This window comes from Hemicordylus capensis, chromosome 2, assembly GCF_027244095.1.
Source record: "Hemicordylus capensis ecotype Gifberg chromosome 2, rHemCap1.1.pri, whole genome shotgun sequence".
Lineage (NCBI taxonomy): Eukaryota > Metazoa > Chordata > Lepidosauria > Squamata > Cordylidae > Hemicordylus > Hemicordylus capensis.
Window position 1 is genome coordinate 105606900 of NC_069658.1, and position 22059 is coordinate 105628958.

Sequence of the window (22059 nt, forward strand, 5' to 3'; positions counted from 1 at the left end):
ATCCTTATTATATTTGAATAGATATTCTTCAGAGGTACTGATAAAGCAACCATCTATGATCTCAGAAGGCCGATTAATAAGTGCCTTGGAGGAAGAGCACTCACTTAAAACATTTTTGGCTTCATAATAAAACATACCTGTAGTACATGTTTAAGGTTTGCTTATGTCGTATCTAACATTACTGCCACTATTACTACTTGTTGAATATATACTAGTAAATACTGCACAGTAGAGAAGGCTTTCAGTTTTAACTAAGACAGGAAGGAGGTCAAGCAAGAGGATGGTGCGATTGCCTTCAGGCATCACTTGTGGGTTTCACAGAAGTATCTGGTTTGCCAATGGCAAAAAGAGGATGGATTATATGAACCTTGAGTCTGATCCAGCAGGGCTGTTGTTGCTGTGTTCTTATGATGGGGCTTGTTGGAGTAGCAGTCATTGGATAGATGAGGGACTAGGAACAAGGTATACAAAAGGTGGAGCTGCAAGGATTCAAAAAAGGCCTTGATGCAGTCAGCACAGAGGAAGAATTTGGAGAAAAGCACATTAACTTAATCAGCTAACACAGGATGTTGAAGTAAAGAGTGTACAGTAGTGGTTATAAGAACAGGAAAAGCAAACATACTTGCATTAAATACAGAGCTTTATTTCATTCAACATGTGACTTAGAGAAAATGTTTATTAAAATGGTAGAATCCACTTCGTTAGTAAGAAATTTAAGGGGAAATGCAGCCATAAATCTTGTGCAGAATACTTCCAAATGCTATGAGGCTTTCCACAACAAAAATGGCCAATACAAAACAATGTTCTTTCCTTTACATAATTCAGTCACTTGGGTAGAAACTGAGTTTGTACCAGAACCTTCTTTTGGGAGAGACTATTCACCGCTAGTCTCTTCAGGTTTTAGGTTTTTAACCTGCTGCACGGGTAAATCCAGATCACCTTCATCTTCCATGGCACTTAAATCCAGTTCATCACTTTCTTCAGGTTTTCCCCTTCTGCCATTTCTCTTTTGATCATTTGTGACAAGCTCATTCTCTGTCTTCTCTGAATTTGTGTGAATCCTAAGACAAAACACAAACTGTATCACCTCTCACACCTTTATCCCTGAATTTGTGTGTGATACAAGGAAAGGCCTTGTATACAGTTATGTTCCCTTTTGGAACAGATCTAGTGACACAAAGAAAAGAATGAAGCCTCCAGAGAATACTGCAACCAGTCGGAGCATACTGGTCCAGAAACAACAACTGAATGCTTCATGCCAAGAGATTGAAAACTGCTGGTACAAGGGTAATACAAATAGTTGCTTCAGTCTACAACAATCTAGGTTTGGTTTATCTTTTTCCCCCTATAGTATGTTAATTATGAATGATCATCTGACAAATCTAAATATTATCTGCCTCTTAAGACACCACATTACTTAATCATTTTTAGAGTTCTGCATTCCAAAGTGGGCAACAATTTTATTCATTGCTGTTGTAGCTAAAAATACTAGTAGTGTTAATTCCTGGTTAGAGAGTTTAAATGACAAAATGCCTTAGTAGTTACGAAGGTAAAGGTAAAGGTAAAGTGTGCTATTGAGTTGGTGTCGATTCCTGGCGACCACAGAGCCCTGTGGTTGTCTTTGGTAGAACACAAAAGGGGTTTACCATTGCCATCACTCGCACAGTATGAGATGATGCCTTTCAGCATCTTCCTATACTGCTGCTGCCCAATATAGGAGTTTCCCATAGTCCGGGAAACATACCAGCGGTGATTCGAACCGGCAACCTCTGGCTTGCTAATCAAGTCATTTCCCTGCTGCACCATTAGGTGGCTTAGCAGTTACAAGTAGGAGGAAATTACCACTATTTGTAGTACCGAAATCTTTAGGCAGCAAGATTCTCACTAGAGATGTGTGAACTGGTTTGGGGGGGTTCAGGTTATAAACGAACCTGCCACCCCCTTGTAGAATTATGCTAGCCTTGTGATAGTAGTGATGCATAAAATACTTGGCTAACTCGCAAGTTTATAATGATCTAGAAGATAAGAAACAATATACTAATTTGTAATAGCTCATTTCTGTAACCCTATGAGCCATGTGATCTTGACAAATTAAGAAACTTAGGTAGTACGTGCAAACAGTATGTATGGAAGAATGCATGAGTGAGCAACATCAAGTGTGCCCCAGCCCCACTCTCTCTTGTACACAAACAATGTTGGGAAAGATGCCAAAGGCCTGAAGAATCGGTGAAAACTGAAGAATCGGGGAGAACTGCCAAAGACATTGTAAAGGAGAAAGAACTGGGAATAGAACAAAAAGATAAGATGAGTACATCTTGTGATCACAGAAATGGAAGTGGACTGCAGATGTACTAGCCGGAGCGGAAACATCCCTTTAGAAGTTAGGCAGGAAACCAGAAGATCCCTGAGAAGCATCACCACCCAGAGTGAGGCCTTCACGCTTCTTCCAACACCCCTTTCAAAGACTGATCATCTTTGGAGTGGGGCTGGTGAGTATGAGTGTGTGAGTGTGTGTGTGAATTAGGAGCTAGCTTGCTGTTTAACTGACTATAATAAACATGAATCATTGATTGACTAAAACCAGCTGGTGTCTGTGTCCGTTTTCCTGGGGCTGCCTTGTTGTTGGGCCGTGCAGTGCTAGAGTACTTAGAGTAAATAAAAGGTCCCACATAGTTGGTGGAGAATGCGGGCACTCTAATCTGTCCTTGTGCGACTGCGCTGACCAGGCAAGTGTTAGCAGGGCTTACGGAACAGACTTGACTGTGGGTACCCATTATGAGTTTCTTTAAGAAGAAAGAGGACACACCATTGCTTTCTTTGCAGGAGCACTATCCTGCTCCCAGGGACAAAGCGGATGGCCATAAAATGCTTGGTAACCTGACCTTCTCGTTGGAGAAGGAGCTTCTTGTGAAGCGTGAAACAAAAGATACGAGAGACGCTGTTTGTAAGGGTATAAAAGATGAATTAGAAACCCTGCAGCGTACTTTGGACGCCTGTAGCTTGGATGTGGCTCAACAGGCTGTAGATTCCCGTATCTATGAGGGGTACAGGGAAATGGGTATAGGACATAACCTAGAGACTATGTCACAGCAGAAATCTGTTTTAATAAGCCTTGATGCATTCTACTTTGAAAGATGTGATGGAAATTTTGGGGAGCTTAGTAGCGAAGAATGCAGGATATGTGAAAGTTTTACAACATATAGAACATGGAAACTTGCTTATGAGACAGGATTTGATTGAGAAAGGGGAAAAATTGGTGGGGTACACAGTCAAAATTAAACAGACGGACTAGGATCCAAGAGAAAGTGGGGGAACCCGCTGGTTTTGAATTGAGTTGCACATATGGGAGGGAACTCCGACATTGAGTCTCATAGAAGACTTTCCTTCTCCAAAGGATATGGAGGATGGATGTATAATGTTCAGTAATTTGACAGTTACTGGCGTAAAGAGAAATAAAAGAAACTGAGGACTCTGTTTGCAAGCGTTTACAGGAAGAAATTGAGTCTTTGGAAAAAGCCATAGACTGGTATAGTGTAGAGTTGGCAGGAAAAACAGTAGGGAATCAGAGCAGAAATTTATAGATCGGCACACCAGCTAAGGTGTCTCTGCCCTGAGAGCAGAGGAAGAGGAATCCTGTAAAAGTCCGGTTTTTGAGGTCAGTTCAGAGTTGAACTGCAAACTGGCTTCTGCAAGAGGCAGAGGCAGCACTTGCCACTGAGGAATGTTTGCAACAAAGAGTGTTGCCAGTATTAGACAGATCAGCTAAATCTTGTGGGTACACACAACAATTTGGTGACAGGAATCCCCAGTTGACAGACTGGCAGGAATCCAGAAGCTTGAAGAAAACCAATTGGTCCAGGCCTAATCACAAAAGGAGGTTGATAAGGTGGTAGGGGTTCAATTGGACACCGCCGCAGAACACAGCTATTTGAGAAATACAGGCAGAACCTCTCAGACACGGCAGTAGTCAGATTACGCTTTGCCCAAGAGAGTTGTGTCAGAGAAATGAATTCACTAAATTAGCAGAGAAGGGAAACAAACCTGGAAGATCCATTCCAGAGATTTTTGGAGGAAGTAACTGCAGTGTAAATAAAAGACCGATTGATTCAGGAGGAACTGAGTAAGGCATACTCCTCCTGCAGGACATTTGGGTACATTTTGCAAAGCCAGAGATCACAGGAGTCAAGTTAGTCCAGCAGAAGACTGTGCTAGTAGCTTTATTACATACAGCCCTAAAAGATGTCTTAGGAGTCCTGGGAAATTTAGCAGATAAAAGTATGAGAAATGTAACAGTGGTTTTTATGTGGAATAAATTTAAATGGAAGGAGAGACAGTATGTGGAAAGGAAGGAAACTTGGCAAGTTGAAGAAAAGATTGAGGGGGGGGGAGAGATTGCTTCATATGAAAAGCAGAATGTGTAAGGTTTTATTGTTTAAGTGTGTGTTTTGTCCTGGTGTTGTTGTGTCATTTGTTCTGTCCTGACAAAAAGAAAAAAAGAGGGAAACCAGATCTCGGGAAAATATATATAGCTTCTATGAAGTGTTCAGCTCAAAGAAAGAGTTAAAATGGTCTCAGACAGGCAGAGGAAAAAAGCAGTTGAGAAAAAGCCTGTAGAATTTAGTTGTTTGCTCATAGGCTGATACCCTGTGCTAAGACTTAAGCGTGCTTGTGAGCAAACATGGGCACCCTTTGCCTTGTGTACCACATGCAGTTTATAATGGGTAGATGTTTATTCTAGTGACTCCTGAATATGGGTTTTAGACACGTTTAAGGTGTATTTGATTTTGGAAATTGGAAAGAAAAGGGATCTTTGACCACTATGTTTTTTTCTTATTGTAGCTAAATGTAAAAGGTGTAATTCCTGTGCTTTAACCATAGTAGTGAGTCTTGGGAAAAGTAGGAGTCTTTTCCTCTCGCCCTGTTTCAATAAAAATCTCCTGGGAACCCAGCCAAAACTTCTAGTTAGATATCAGCCAGTCAGAGGAATAGCTAATTGAGAACTCCAGTTTGCAACCTATTCTAATTCACTGAACTTTTTATCAAGAGATTTAAAGCATATTTTACTATTAAGATTAAATGTAAGATAACTAGCTGCTGAAAATAGTTTAATACCGTGCAGTGTATGTTTATGGCCATTTTCTATAAACACTCAGGATTTTTGTTTGTAATTTTTTGTATGAGGTTGTTTCTTTGGAAGCACTTTCATGAGGAAGCAAAAGGGAGCTTTTATGTTCTGAAGATGGGTAACACTTTGGTCATATCCTCTCTAATAAAACGCTTGGTGTCCGTCCGTGGACGGACACCAAGCGTGCGTTCGTGCCTCCGTGGCCCGTTCTGGGCATGCGCGAAGCGCATGCCCAGAACAGAGCAGGGAGACACGACCGCCAGCACCTGGCGGCCATCTTGGGCGGCCAGAAGCGGCCGCCCCAAGAAGCCAGGTAAGCGGCGGCGGGGGACACTGGCCGAGGCCTGGCTGCGCCGCCGAAGCCGGGCGGGGTGAAGCGGCAGCGGGGGAAGCCGACCAAGGTGGCAGCAGAGCTGCCGCCAAGGCCTGGCGCCGCCGTCGGAGCCGGGCGGGAGGGAGGAAAAAATGCTGCCGCGGCCGACACCACCGACCTACCACCCTCCCTCCCAACTGCCGAGCCCACCTTACCCCAGCCCGTGTCAGTCGGGCGCAGATAGACCTTAAATTCAGAGGCAGAGAGGAGCTCGCAAGCAGAGCTCCTCTCTGTGCAAAGCCTCTTCCCGAAATGGCATTTTGGGCGCAAAGGACGCCTACTGCGTCCCTTACGTCCATGCTGCCAGTTCCGGCACAGCCTTTGCACAGAGAGGAGCTCTATTTGCAAGCTCCTCTCCGCCTCTGAAATTAAGGATTATCTTCACCCGACTGACACGGGCCGGGGTAATGTGGACTCGGCAGTTGGGAGGGAGGGTGGTAGGTCGGCGGCATCGGCGTCAGCTGCATTTTTAAAAAGGATTTCTAAGGCCTCCGCTCCACCCCCGGTCCCGGCCTCAGAAAAGTTTAAAAAAATTTAAAAAAATTTAAAAAATCTAAAAGGCGTGAGAGAAAGCTAGCGCCCGTTATCATAACGGGCTTAAAAATACTAGTACTGAATAATTCTTCTGTAAATGATTGTGCTTCTCTTAAAGTTGAAACAGGGTGAATTAACCCTTGAACAGTCTACAAGTAGAACCAGGAATACTGGATTGGCAATGTTCATGTATAACGATGTTGCATATCTCAGTGTTTATTCATAATAGTAGTAGAAAATTAGGAAAGGATTCTAAGGTCCCAATGTTGTAACTCAGCTGAACCCGTTTAAATTGATCTCTTGTTTATTTTGGGTTTTGGTATTGTCTTATCTGTGATGATGTCATCAGACTTTTTGGTTATTGATAAGGTACTGAGCAAGAGGGAGTCTCTATAAAAGCCAAGGCATATGGATACCCTGCAAAGAGAATGAACTCCCCCAGATCAATTGTGTAATCTATGCGCATGCGAAACCTTGTGATTTATTTTTCAGATGAACCCGAGAAAGATGATCCCGCTTTACTTTATATTATGCATGATAAGAACACAATGCTCAGCAATTGGTGGCTTCGACATGCACAGATCTTGTTTGATCTTTATGGACCTACTGCTGAGATTTATTATGAATCTCCTCTTTCTGTCTCCTCTTTTGCTTTCATCCCTTCTTTGTTTTCAGAGCCTTCAGCGATCCTTGGTGGATTGACTCATGAAGACACCCTCTTCAGTGAAACTCCAGCTAAACTTAATAGTGTCCCGTGGCGCCGTATGCACTTTAACACTTATACCAAAGGCCTGTGTTTTTGTTGTCACAGTACTGGTGCTTGGAATTCCAAAATACAAGGTTATGTGGAGGCTAAGCCTCTTTTGGATAAATTGGGGAACTACACTTACTCCTCTGACTATTTCTGGCTTCCCTCAGAATGCTTCTCATGTTTATAATATCTTATTCAATGAAACCTCATTTATAGATTTGTATCCCATCTATCCCTTGCTCTTCCCTTATTATTTGGGTGAGGGTTCCATTTGTGGTGGTTGGCAGATGCGGGATCCCAATTTGTGGTTCTTCTTTAATGGGTGGGCTACAAATTATCACCCTGGTAACTATCAATGTGCAGCTATTGGTTATTTGACTTTCCTCGCTCAGGTTGTACTACCTCAAAATCATTCTCACTTGCATTCCCACAGAAAGCCTCGTCGCCATCGTGAGGCAGGACACTATATGGGGTCTAATTGTAATGAGGTTATTGTGGGAAAGCAACTGTCTATCTCTGAGGGTTCCAGGGTGGCCGGAGGTGTATTTAATAGTCTTCTGACCTTGGGAACCTACCCTGGGGTCCTTACCCAGGAAAACAGAAAGAGCATTTTGGGTTTGAATTGTCGTATGGAAAAAATGGTTAATGCTACTGGCATCATTGTTCGTTCCATCCAAGCTGAGGTCGAGGAGCTGAATCAAGAACTGATGCAACACCGTGTGGCTTTGGACTACCTATTAGCCAAAGAGGGGGGTTATTGTAAAGTGATTAAGAATGGTTGTAAACTTGTATTTCATGATTTAAATGCAACTTTAGAGTCTCAATTGCATTTGCTGGATGTTTCAATTCAACATAATATTGAGGGACCTGGTGACTGGTGGTCATGGCTGACCTCTTGGCTCCCACTTGGTTTTGCTCGCTCCTACTGGGCTTCCTAGCTTTCTGTTTTATGCTGCTACTTACTTGCTGCTGTATACGATTCCTACCTCTGCTCTGTAAGTCCTGTGTGTTAGAGCCTGCACAACCTATTGAATCCCCCTTGAAAATTGTCACCTGAATTTGATGACTACTTCTCCATTGTTTTAGCAGTCATCAAGTGGGGGAATATGTAGAATTATGCTAGCCTTGTGATAGTAGTGATGCATAAAATACTTGGCTAACTCGCAAGTTTATAATGATCTAGAAGATAAGAAACAATATACTAATTTGTAATAGCTCATTTCTGTAACCCTATGAGCCATGTGATCTTGACAAATTAAGAAACTTAGGTAGTACGTGCAAACAGTATGTATGGAAGAATGCATGAGTGAGCAACATCAAGTGTGCCCCAGCCCCACTCTCTCTCGTACACAAACAATGTTGGGAAAGATGCCAAAGGCCTGAAGAATCGGTGAAAACCGGGGAGAACTGTCAAAGACATTGTAAAGGAGAAAGAACTGGGAATAGAACAAAAAGATAAGATGAGTACATCTTGTGATCACGGAAATGGAAGTGGACTGCAAATGTACCAGCCGGAGCGGAAACATCCCTTTAGAAGTCAGGCAGGAAACCAGAAGATCCCTGAGAAGCATCACCACCCAGAGTGAGGCCTCCACACTTCTTCCAACACCCCTTTCAAAGACTGATCATCTTTGGAGTGGGGCTGGTGAGTATGAGAGAGAGAGAGAGAGAGAGAGAGTGTGTGTGTGTGTGTGTGTGTGTGTGTGAGAGGGAGAGAGAGAGAGAGAGAGAGAGAGAGAGAGAGAGAGAGAGAGAGAGAGAGAATGAATTAGGAGCTAGCTTGCTGTTTAACTGACTATAATAAGCATGCATCATTGATTGACTAAAACCAGCTGGTGTCTGTGTCAGTTTTCCTGGGGCTGCCTTGTTGTTGGGCTGTGCAGTGCTAGAGGACAGAGTAAATAAAGGGTCCCACACCCTCCCCACCACGAGTCTGGCTGGACCGAACTGAAGCCCCTGCCCCAGTTCGCTAATTTTTATTTTTATTTTTTTTAAATTAACTTTTTAATTTACCTGTTGCCCCTTTGGGGGACTTCCTAAAGGCTGCGGGGTGTGTGTGTATATGTGTGTCCGCAAAGGGCATTAAAAATGGCCACCAGAAAAAAATGGCTTCTGTGCATGCGCAAATGGTCCCTGCGAGGCCCTAGGCCATGCCAGGCCTCGCAGAGGCCATCTGAGCGTGTGCAGCGGCCTCCAAAATGGCCTCTGCGCCAGTATACGGAGGCCTGAACAGGCCACTAAGAATTATTAAAATGGTCCGTGGTGGTGATTTAAGAGGCTGGCGGGGGCAGGGGAAGCTTTGCAGACTCCCCCTCCATGGCCTTTTGGAAGCCCCCTGAAGGGGCAACAGGTAAATAATTTTTTTAAAAAAATTCATGACCCCTCCCAAAAAACCCAGACGGGGTGCGGGTGTTTCGGGAGGTGCCAGCCCGAACCAGGCCAGCCCGTTCCATGCACACCCCTAATTTTCACTGATTTCCCAGACTTTTTTTTTTTAGGGGAAGTGCTGGGTTTTCCATATAGTTCTCAGCCCCAATCTACTGCTAATAGTGCAATTTTCTGGCTTAATATATTGAAAGTGAAAGGAGGGATATGTACAGGAGAATAGCCTAGTCCTGTGGTATGTGCTCTCATGCTGGTGAGGGAGAATGTACAGTTCTCATGGAGCACAGCACCAACTAGCAAACTACTTGTGCAAGTGGAGGGCATTATGGATGGACGAGACAGCCTTGCTGGTGCTTGCTAAAGATCTAGATAAATGCTACTCTAGTGCAGGAATACAGCAGTGAACACAGCCTCTGCAAGGTCTGTTTGTTTATATAGTCCATAACATGGCCCAGACAGTGGTTGGGGGCAAGGCATGTTGGAGAGAGCTATTTCTCACTACAATCAATGTCACAGGCACAATCCAACAGATGTCTGACAGAATCACACAACTGCATTTCTGCAACTTTAGACTCCTCAAGTTAAGGGGCAAATGACAGTTTTCCTAATCAAATTCTGCTATTTTGAGTACTAGATAATGAAACACAAGAACCACCTTGAGAAAAACCATAGCAGCTACACATTTTTTTATTGTGCTATAAAATACTTGTTTGAAGAGATCCTCAGAGAGCATTTCCATGAACAGACTAAAGATTAATTCTGGTAGTCCTAAACATTTGGATGGACAACAGTAGCCAAGCTGTGAGTAGTTATATTAACAAGTACATTTTTGGTGAGCCACCTTGCTATGATTCTCTCACTGTTTTGTCATAGCAGTAGTCTGACCACTCCAGTGAATAAGGGAAGAATTCAAGCCTGAAATTAAGATGGCAACCCTAAGCACACTTGTGTGGAAGCAATAAAACTAATGGAACTTGCTCTCTGTGGCCTTCGGGTATTGGTGAAAGTTTGGGAAGAGAATGGAAAGCTACCAACTGCATGAATCTTATGGGACTTATGTCCTGTTCCCAAGTTTCCATAATGACAGAACAGAAACCGCCACAACTCCATCGAAAATGAGATGAAGTTGCTTCATACAGGGACAAGCCAGAGTTTGTATTTCAACATAGGGAGGGAGGGAGGAAATGCAAAACCTTTAACTTTGGCCATTACAGGAAAAATAAAAACATGTCATCAAATTTTATTTTGGACTTAAATCAGGAAAGAAACTTAAACATACAAGTCATTTGTGTTTCCTCCCTGCTTCTCTGACATCCAAGCTACCCTTAGACTAATTTAGATTATGCTTTATGTGTACTGATAAGACCATAAACACAGATACATTGACTGGGATCCAAACCAGCATGAGTGGCTGCTCCATTCATACACAGAGACTTAGACCCCCACAAGAATAAAAGCAAGAGCAGCTGCAGAAGATTTATTCCAATGCATTTTGATACTGTATCATGCTTAAGTAATATTTTCACTGGACTGCCTGGAAGAGATTTTTTCTTGCCAAAATAATCACTCTGCTTAGGATTGTGGAAAGAAATATCTCTTCCAGGCAGTCCAGTGAAAATACTCCTTGAGAAATATATTTTGGGAAAGGTATCGAAACACGTCGGAATAAATCTCTTCTGCAGCTGTTCTTGCTCTTATTTTTGCAGCCCACTATCCCTTCAAAAAGCATCCCCTGTACCTCCAAATAGCTCCCCCTCAGGGGCCCTTCAGAGTGGTACCCCACAAGGCACAAGCAGCTGCTATTGGAAGAAGTTTTTCGTGGAGGAGCAATTTTCAAGGAATCTGCCATCACACAATCCATAACCTAAGAAATCTAGGTATAAAACTCCAAGTTTTATATTGAAGGACTTACGGAACAACAATTTCTTCTCTCTTTCCACACTTAGCACAGAGATCCAGTTCACAAGCACAGGGCTTGCAGATAATGTGGTAAGAATCCTTTATCGTCTTCTGCAGACATTTCACACTATTAAAAGAAAAACAAAGCTCAGCTTAAAAAGTTAACATAAGTATTTGCTTTGTCAAGCAGCAAGCTGTAAAATCATATCCAGAATCTCTTTCCATGTATCAAAATGCCAAAGTAGATTTTCAGAACTTGAGGCCATGTTTTCCCTCTAGTTTTTAAAGAAAAAAATTAAATGTGAAATACCTATTCTCTTATCAGAACCCACACTTGGTGAATACATTTCATGTTCTTAAAGTAATAATTATGTAGTACATAAAACTTTTATTTGGTATAGTTATCAAACCTGTGTAGAAGTATAAATGCCTTATTGTTTAACAAAACTAACTACACTATGCCCAGCCACAAAACTGTAGGAAGCCATGAGAATCCATTAGAAGACCCACAATCCCAAGTAGGCAATGCTTTTATTAGGACTAACAACAAAAAGCACCAAAGGATCAAAAAGTGAGCTTTCAAGCCCTACAAAATGCCTCATCAGGTTATAAGCAAAAAAAAAAAAAAAAGGTTGGGGGGATGAGGGACATGTTGGAAGTACCCCAATGGTCTGTGGTTTGTACAGTCTAGAGAAGAAGATTTATACAGACTTTATAAAAGTTTAAGACTGTTTCAATACACAGAAAAATCAGTTTGGATAAAGGAAGCAAAACAATGACTGTACCCCCATACATCAGAAATATAAGATCTAGAACTTTCTCATCTCCAACCCAAGCATTCCTTGGGATTTCCCCCCACAGGCCTTAACCTCTCTAAATGGGAGAAGATATCTGAAACGGTTGTGTGCCTGCATTCCTGAACTAAAGGAAAACACAACACCACACACACACACCATTTTATAGTAAAGGTTTCTTTTAAATTGCTGAAATCACAGCAGCAATCCAAATTCGTTCTTAGTAGGGATGTGCAGAGGTGCACGCAGATGATTTGGGCGCCCGGACTGCCTCGAGGACCCCCCCCCGCCAAGCGTGAGGCCCCCCAAAGCCTCATGGGGGGGTGCCCTGCCAAACCTCTGTTGTTGTTTTTTAAATTCTTACCGAGGCCAAGGGGTGGCTGGGTGGGGGGAGCAGAGCAGTCCTTCTCCCCTCTCCTCCCCTGGCGGCGGGGACCTGAGCAATGCTGAGCCCATCTGTTCAGGCCACCATCTTTTACCAAGTGTGAGATACACCTGTGCAGTTTAGAGATCATTGCAAGCCAATGACATCACAGGCTTGCGATGATCTCAACTGTGCAGGCGCACCTCGCAGTTGGTAAAAGACACTGGCCCAAATGGACAGGCCCAGCATTGCTCTGGGCCCCACTGCTGCTGCCAGGAGCGAGGTGCAGAGGGAAGAAGGATTGCTCCGCTCCCCCCTTCCCCACAGACAGCCTCAACTTTGGCGGCATGTCTGCCAGAGGCCCCCAGCCGTGACCATTTTGAGCCCACCCCCTTGGACCTTGGAGGATCAGACTGGGTCCCCAAGGTCCGGGGGTTAGAGCACCTCTGGGGATGTGCAGAACATTTTGGCGGCAAAACATTTTGAAACTAAACGTTTTAAGTTCGAAACAGAAAGCCCTTTAAATAAGGGGCCTCTTTTGAGCTCGGAACAGACCCATTCTGAGTGCCATTTTGGAAGCCTGCTTTTCCCTTGGTTGGTTGGTTTTCTGGTACTGGCTTCTGATTGGCTTACGATCTCCTTGCTTCTTGGCTGGCTTGTTATCATACAAATCAAGTGTTTTCCTGGGCAACTGTGCCACCACTGGCTGGAGGGCGGGGGGAGAGAATTTCAAAATGTACTCAAAGGGACTGGGATGCAGAGAGCCCTTATACTGTACCTGCCTCTCCTGAAGAATAGAATACATCTGTAGAAGGAAGGTAGGTTTGACATTGAGCCGGGTCTCATGATCAGTGAGACCCGATTTAGCAGGGTGAGTGGGGAGGGAGCCCTGGGCAGCTGGATCGGCCGCCCACACGATTGCCGGCTCAGTGATGGAGCCGGTGGGGGCTGGGGCGGAGCAGGGGCTGATTGGTCCCTGGAAGCTCCAGCATGCCCTGCGCAAGTTTCGCCTCCCCTCCGGGGGTCTCCTCGTGAGTAGGCACAGCACGGAGCCGCATCACAGCTACTCATGATCTTCAAAACCAAGTTTGCGAAGCTCTCGCTCCGCACACCTGGTTTTAGGACAGTGGTACTTGAGCGGGTTATCCCCTCTAGAACCACCGGGCTCACAGTCGAGTCCGGTGGTTCTCACAACGGGCTAGCCTCCGCTAGCCCGATTTTCTGTGATCATGAGAATAACCCCTTTGTTGTTTTCTTTTCTCAGTACTGTGTATAATATGCGGTGCTATTGCTACTATAACTATCTACTTTTGCTGGATCTCCGATTGACAAAGGCAGAACTTGAGTGCCTATTTTCTTTGTGTTGTGGTTTGTTTTGTTTGTGAAATAGTGTTGTGGCGAGAAATGGACAGTGGCAGCTCTCTGTGTGTAATATTTATTGGCAACTGCTCTGATTAGCTCCATGTCTGGCCTTGAGACTAACTTGTGCTTCATTCACTGCTCTGGTCTGCTCCACAATCTGCTTCTACATTGCAAAGTGTACACAGTAAAAATGTGACTGAAGATGTTCTAAATGAGCTTATGACTATGCTTGCTGCTAGGGTTGCTGCTGTGGCAGCTGTTGCCATGTTAGGAAGGTGTCGTAACTATGTGTGAGAGAACAACTTGTTCCAATGATGTTATTGCAACACAGGCACTATGGCTGGCAGTGGATTCTGGGTCAGTGATTCTTTTGGGGCCATTTTTGGACTTTGTTTGAAGTGTATGTTTTGTGTTGGGAGGGACAGATTCTCTTTTACTGTGTGCTTCTGCAGTGTTTTTCAAGGCAGGGTTGCAAAATGCAATGCAAATAAAAACTTGTATGTATGCTCTGAGTGCAGCTTGTTCCAGCCATAGGTAACAGTGGGGAAACTCAAAGCACTCAATCGTTCCCATGGGTAGCTCCTATGGACACCAAAGTGGGTTGGGTGGTAGAACGTGGGTTGGGTGAGAGGTAGCACCCATCATAAGAAACTGGCAAGTGGGCAATTATTAACATTTTTAACCTTTCCCCAAATCCCTCGTTGGATCCTATGGGGGTCTGGGGGAAAGGCTAAAAGTAGGGCACCTACCATGTCCTACCACCAAACCCACTCTGGTGTCCCTAGGAGGTACCCATGGGGAACAATAGGGTTTTTTGTTTTTTGTTTTGGAGCTCCCATTGTTCCCTATGGCTGAAACACAAATGTTTCGAGTTTGTTCCGTTGCAACAACCAGTCGGACTGGCTGTTTTGACAGAAGATTTCAGCCATTTGCGTTTCGTTTTGAGCTGGAAACAGAACATAAAATCCATTTCATGCACACCCCTAGTCCTTATGCCTATATGCTTCTGCACACATACCAAATACTGTTACCCTTTGCAATACCAGAAGTATTCACTGCTGTAACCCAAATGCTTTGTAAACACAAGGGAGTTTAACACACTTGTAGAAAGGAGTGACTGAGCTGGAAACTATTAACAGAACAGGAGTATACATGGATCAGCCAGTATGCTTCTGTTAATTTCAGAAATGTGCCCACCACCAAACTAATTGATCTCAGAAGAATACAGAATAGGGATGTGCATGGAATGGGATTTGCATTCCGTTCCAAGCTCTAAACAGAATGCAAATGCCTGGAACAACCAGTTGAGCTGGTTGTTCCAATGGAACAAGCTCAGAACGTTTCAGGTGTTCTGAGTGCCATTTTGGATTTGCGGCGGGAGCTACCTTTTAAAAATCACTGCCTGGTAACTACTAGCACCTGTGAGCAGCAGCACCCTACCTGGCATCTCGCATCTCACATCTCACTGCCCTGCCTACAGTGCTCTTTTGACCTCTGCACATGCACGGCAGCCATTTGCATGGTCAGCACCACCACACAAATGGCTGCCACATGTGCGCAGAGATCAGAGCACTGTAGGCAGGGCAGTCTTGGTGTGAGATGCCAGGTAAGGTGCTGCTGCTTGCAGGGACTCGCAGGTGTGAATGGTAACCTGTCAATGATTTTTAAAGGTACCTCCCGCTGCCCCTTGCTGGGAGTCGAAAATGGTGCTTGGGATGATGTCGTTCCATTCCAAGCTTGAAACAGACCCTTCATGAAACTTGAAATGGCCTGTTTTGAATCAGAATCTCTAATACAGAAATGATGGTAACTTTATCAGGTAGAAGTATATGGAGCAAGAGATTATTTCGAGCAAAAGAGTTTTCTTTTGCATACCTGTTCAACTATACAATAACTGGGACAAAGGACTTTAATATTTTGCGAAGTTCATCTCAAACTCACCCCTTCCTTTACAATTGAAGCTTTAGAGAGTAAAACTGATATGCCTCCTTTTAAATAAAAGCAAGCACAAAGGTTGTTTACAAGATAAGGGCAAGGCCTTCCTCCACATGAATCATCCAGTGACGCAGACAAAGGTATTACCACTTCTGGAATGCAAACTACACATGACATGCAAATGCATGCAACAAAGCATGACTTTTTTAAAAAATGAAAAGCAGGCTGTGCTTTCGTAGAAATGCCTGCACCCTTTCCTGCCATGTTCCACTGCTCACTTCCTTCCCATGCTTGGGAAGGATCATGCATTCCCTATGGTTTCTCTGCTCCAACACACATCCTCCAGAGGCTCCCTTTCCAATCTGTAAAAAGCTGGGATTTGTTAAACATATTTATATGCCACATGTTTGCCTCTGAACGTACAGAAGAGCCAATATTTATTCAACCGTTGTGAGTCTCAGTCATTCCAAAGTGCACTTCATAGATTATTTGCCTAGATTAACTTTAAGGAAGTGTTTTGTGGCCCCAATTTAATAAGTCTTTACTTTGCAAGCTTTTATGTTAATATTTCCTTAGCATGCCTCATTATTTGCAAATTAATGCCTAAGCTCACAAGCTAATGGATACCTTCAATATGGTGTCCATCCTTAGTAGTTTTGCCATCTTAGATGGAGCAGGGGTGGGGGGGAAGTGATTAACATAAAAATTGATAGAGTGGGGCCCCAACACAAGGGAACAACTTCCCCTATTCTCCAGCTCCTGCACAAGAGCTGAAGGAGGCCAGGTTCCTGCACAACACAGTTGTAGCTGACAAGAGCAGCGGCAGAGCCCTTGCAAGGGGTTTCTGAAAGCCAAGAGTGCTGTCCAGGGGCAGTGCAATGATATCCATATCGGACTCGCCAAACGAAGGCAAACAATGAGGCAGGTGTCAAAGTCAAATTCTTTATTGCAGTCACAGATCAGTACAACAGTAATACACACATACACACCCAACAAAGTAAACCATAACAGTTGCACTACAACATTAACAAGGTATAACATTACATTGCCTTGAATGGGGTGGATGACATCACAAAACCACTGTTGAGGTGTCCCTATGTGTTCCTACAACTTTACCCAATTTGGTTCATATTGGTCTAGGCATTACAAAGTTGATAGAGACAGGGACACACGGACGGACATGGACACACACACACACACACACACACACACACACAGCGTGCTGGAACAGTGCTGTCAAAACGCACATCTAGTGCATCCATTTGTGTAGGCACTTCTTTCAGGATGAATGGTGAATAGTAGAAGAGAAAAGTTACTCTTCCTTATCAACTGAACTGAAGAATCAGATACAAGTCCTATCTGGCTTGCAGGGGACTAAATTTCCACGGGACTAAAGCAGTTTAAGAGCAGATGATACTAGATTTAAGTGCTTTGTGGCTTTAGTAGTCCAAAATGTTTTCAAAAATAATAACCTGTGTGTGCAGTTACAGACTGCTTCCCCGCACTTTCCTCTAGTCCATATTGGGAAGTGAAGGCTTGCCACAGGAGCACAGCTACAGGAAGCAGAAATCTAGTGCCACAGAGAGAAAAACTTGATCTTGAACTGGATCAAATAGCCCTGTTAGGCAGAACTTGGATCAGATGAATTCCCCACCACTGACTCAGGTGCATCCTATAGGAACATAGGATTCCCAATAGACAAAATAAACATTAATGTACTGAAGAGTATGCATGGCCACCATAGGCTTTAAACTAATCAGGCACCTCAGAATGCAATCAAGGCCAACAACCTATAGTTCACTATGCAGATATAGGACAAGAGAGCCCTTTGGCTCAGTCGTCATCTGAATGGAAAACACACTTCTACATCCTTACAAGCTTCCCTTCTGGGGAGCAGGGGTTCAAAATGAATAGTTTCCACAACTTTGGGTCTTTTAAACCAGATAAAACTTTAAAAGAGGTGCTGTGTCCCCCCAATCATGTGTGATCTCTCTGTTCTTGGTATGATCTCTCTCAAGACACAGCTCCCGTTTGATTATTCTGATCACTCTGAGAAGTAGCAAAGCCTGCTGAGGGGCTTTGACAGTGCAGGGTGCCTAATCACTGCTCCAGAGAATTCATCCAGATGGATGTCTGCATCTGCATTCACCTGTCTTCACCATCTCTGAGCTGGAATCACAGGGCTACTGTATCCCTGAACTGCTTGGACTGCAGAGCTGAGTTGAAAATACTAAGCTTCTAACCCTCCTGGAGTGGAACAGTTTGCATGAAATCCTGCTCTCTACTGCCCTGGGTGACCTTGGCATCCTGAATCTTCAGGTGACACATGGCCTTGCTGGCTGTGAGCTCAACAGAGCCACAATCTTGAGTGCTGCACCTGCACCCTGCTGCCAGTTGTTGCCCTCCAACAGCGGGGCCTGATAAGGGACCCCAGATTCTCAACCCCCATGCTCAGAAATACTCTCTTGGCTTCACACACAAAACAGCAGACTAAGGACAGGTAACTTTCCTTCCTCTTTCAGTCTGTGCTCTTTTCTCCCTCCCCCCTTCCTCTTTGACCATATCTCAGCACAAGCTACCAGGCTGTTCCCCCTCTCTATCCTTGTTTGGTCTCAGGGAGCTGTAAATAATTCTTGTATTACCATAATTACCAAATATAGGAGAACCTCGATATTTGTGGGGGATCCGTTCTGCAGTTGTACTGTGGATATGGAAACTGCAGATACTGAGGCGTTAAAGTCAATATATTCGCTGGGTTAGGTTTCCGGTCGACTGAAGATGCTTCTAAATTGAAGAAAATTGTCTGATTTTCAGGGGGAACGTGCGGGGGGGCGGGGCGGCTACTGACTATATTTTGCTGCTCCCCCCAAGTTGTGCTGTGCCCCTGGAATGCCCAAACATCACCATTTTGAGATCACCCAGCATTCTCTGTGTGTGCCCGTGTGTCCCCCCATGAACTTCTCAACATCTAGACCGATATGAACCAAATCAGGTACAGTTGTAGGGACACCAACAGTGTAGTTTGTGATGTCATCCACCCCATTCCAAGATGGCAAACACACAAACTTTTAAGGTGCAAGACGGCTAACTTGTGAACCGCTTAACCGACTTAAATCAAATTTGCTACAGCTGTAGGAACAAATAGGGATGCCCAAATGGTGTGGTGTGTGATGATGTCATCCACTCCAATTCAAGATGGCGGCCACGTGAACATCTGAGGAGCAAGCAGGCTAATTTGTGCCTAAGCAATTTAAACCAAATTAGGTACAGTTGCCGTGAGTGACACACAGGGACACCTCAATGGTGCAGTTTGTAATGATGTTATTCACCCCAATTCAAGATGGCAGACACATGAACATTTGAGGTGCAAGAGATCTAACTTGTGGACCTTGATTTACACCAAATTTAGTCCAGATGTAGACTAAATTTAGTCCACAGTGAAAGAAAAGTAGGCTGGTTAGTTTTTACTAGAACAATTTGTTTGTGTTAAGATAGGAGCCATTTTGTGGCTCCAATGAAAAAATGGCAGCTGGAAATGACCTCCATGATCATTTCTGGCCACCTCTGACCCATGGATATGTGAGGTCAATGTGTCCCCCCTCCACCCCCTGGTGTATGGCGAGGTTGGGTGTCTTTTTCCTGAACGCGGATACGCAATTCTGCAGATAACGCGGTTCTACTATACTTCCATTTGCACTTTATATCAAGCTTCATTTCTTTGTTTCAAAAAGGCTTGTCTCAAAGTCTGTTGCTCCTTTGGCTAACGCAAACATTGACATTTGCCTGTGATACCTTGTGATGCACACTTGTAAGACTGGTTTTCAGAGCTAATTCTTCCAACTCTAGTCCAAGCACAGATGCACATATAGATAGTGTAGACATAGGAAGCTGCCATATACCAAGTCAGACCATTGGTCTATCTAGCTCAGTATTGTCTACACAGACTGCCAGTGGCTTCTCCAAGGTTGCAGGCAGGAATCTCTCTCATCCTATCTTGGAGATGCCAGAAAGGGAACTTGGAACCTAGATGGTCTTCCCAGAACAGCTTCATCCTCTAAGGGGAATATCTTACAGTGCTCACAAGTAGTCCCCCATTCAAATGGGCAGACTCTGCTTAGCTGGGTGGACAAGTCATGCTTGCTACCACAAGACACATCTCCTCTCTTAGATGTGTCAGACCAAATGTAACACAATATAGACTTGCAAGACTCCAGAAATTCTTTCCACCTCTAAAATTCACAATGGTTAATGATGTGAAAACATTAACTTATACATTTAAATTTATTGTGTATCAAACAAGGGACTGTTCTACCAAATGAAAGACAAAAATGGTACTCAAGGTAAAATACACCACTTTTCAAAAAGGGATCCAGAGGGATGTGGGGAATTACAGGCTAGTTTACTTAACGTCTGTCTTGGGTAAACTGTTGGAAAGCACCATTAAATATAAAGTAGTTAAACATAAGAGGAGAATCAGCATGCTTTTTCACAGCTAAAAATCAGTAGGCTTCTGCAAAACTAAGTCTTGCCTTACTAAACCTTTAGTGTTTAGCCATGAGAACTAGGGATGTGCACGGAACCACAGAAGCGTGGTCCGGCAATGGGGGGAGTGTGTCTTTAAGGGGGGGCGGTAGTGCTTATACCCCCCCCCACCGCTCTTCCCCCTCCGGCGCTGGAGTTGGCAAAAATGTTCTTGGGGCGGCAGAGTTCCTCCCTGCCACCCCTGCCCCCGTCGTTGTCTGTAAGGGTTAAACTAGAAAGAGCTGGTGGTGCGCATGTGCCTTTTGCGGCGCGCGCTCTCGTCTCCGCCGCTGGCACACGCACCGCATGACATTAAGTGGCACGCGCGCGCCAGCGGCAAATACAAGCGCACGCACTGCGAAGGGCGCATTTGCACCGCCAGCTCTTTCTAGTTTAACCCTTACAGACAACGACGGGGGCAGGGGCGGCAGGGAGGAACTCTACCGCCCCAAGAACATTTTTGCCAACTCCAACGCTGGAGGGGGAAGAGCGGCGGGGGGGGGGGGAGAAGCACTACCGCCCCCCCTTAAAGACACACTCCCCTGCCCTGCCGAACCGCCAAAGTTCCGGCCCGGCCCGGAGGCCTTTTCTATGGCCCCGAACCGGTCCGTGCACACCACTAATGAGAACGTCATGTGGATAAAAGTGATAAAGTTGACACAGTATACCTGGACTTTCAAAAAGCTTTTGACAAAGTCCCTTATAAGAACATAAAAACATAAGAACAGCCCTGCTGGATCAGGCCCAAGGCCCATCTAGTCCAGCATCCCATTTTGCACAGTGTCCCACCAGATGCTGCTGGAAGCCACAGGCAGGAGTTGAGGGCATGCCCTCTCTCCTGCTGTTACTCCCCCGCAACTGGTACCCAGAGGCACCCCACCCCCGAGGCTGGAGGTGGCCAGCCTTTGAGGCTGTTGAGTAAGTTTAGCAGTCAAGGGATTAGGGGACAGATTCATTCATGGATTAGTAACTGGCTGAAGGGCAAGAAATCAATCAACAATATTCACAATGGAGAGATGTTCCCCCAGGGACCTGTAGTCAGACCACTGCTTTTTAATTTATTCATAAATTATCTATAAAATTGGGGTAAGAGGCGAGGTGTCCAATTTGCAGAGGACGCTAAACTATTTAGGGTACTGAAATCCAAAACAGATTGTGAGGAACTTCAGAATGATCTCTCCAAACTGGTTAAGTGGGCAACCAAATGGCAAAGTGGCTCAATGTAAGTAAGTGTAAAGTGATGCACATTGGGGCAAGGAATCCAAACTGCACATATACAAGTCTGAGCTGTCAGTGACTGACCAAGAGAAGGATCTTTGGGTTGTGCATCACTGAAAATGTTGATGCAGTGTGCAGCAGCTGTGGGAAAAGGCAAATTCCATACTAGGGATCAACAGGAAAAGAATTTAAAATAAAACTACTAATATTATTATGCTTTAATGCAAACCTATATTTATGACCAGTTCTGGTCACAATATATCAAAAAGGATTTTGCAGAACTGGAGAAGGTACAAAAGAGGGCAACCAAGATGATCAAGGGCTAGAATACCTTCCTTACAAGGTAAAGCCTTACTACCTACAATATTTGGGGCTTTTTAGTTTTGGGGGGGAAAGGCTAAGGGGAGAGATGATCAAGATGTATAAAATTATGCATGGTTTGGAGAATGTAGATAGGAAGAAGTTCTCGCCCTCCCTCACAACACAACAACCAGGGCTCCTCCCATGAAACTGATTGCCGGGAAAGTTGAGACTGACAAAAAGAAGTACTTTTTCTACATGGTGCATGATTAATCCATGGAATTCTCTGCCATGGGAGGTAGTGAGGGTAACCAGCTTGGATGGTTTTGAGCGAGGCTTAGACAAATGTATGGAGAACAAGTCTATCAATGGCTACTGGTCCTAATGGCTATAGGTACCTCCATGTTCAGAGGCAGGATGCCTCTGAATATCAGTTGCATATGAGCAAGATCAGGGGAGGGAGCATGCCTTCATCTCCTAGTTGCATGGCTTTCAAAG

At 44.4% G+C, this 22059-nt stretch overlaps 1 protein-coding gene across 2 annotated transcripts in view; it reads right to left on the bottom strand.

The window, feature by feature from the left end:
• Nucleotides 1–622: 622 nt before the first annotated feature.
• C2H9orf85 (chromosome 2 C9orf85 homolog) overlaps nt 623–22059 on the bottom strand; it is a 53720-nt gene continuing 32283 nt past the window's right edge. Inside the window, exons 3-4 of one of the 2 annotated variants that reach the window (XM_053294027.1) lie at nt 11081–11194; nt 623–1061 (exon numbers count right to left, since the gene is read on the bottom strand). In XM_053294027.1, the coding sequence (XP_053150002.1) occupies nt 875–1061; nt 11081–11194 (301 nt within the window). In that variant the 3' untranslated portion in view covers nt 623–874. Of the gene's footprint in view, nt 1062–11080; nt 11195–22059 lie in introns of those variants that run through there. The other variant, XR_008315749.1, reaches the window with a different exon arrangement.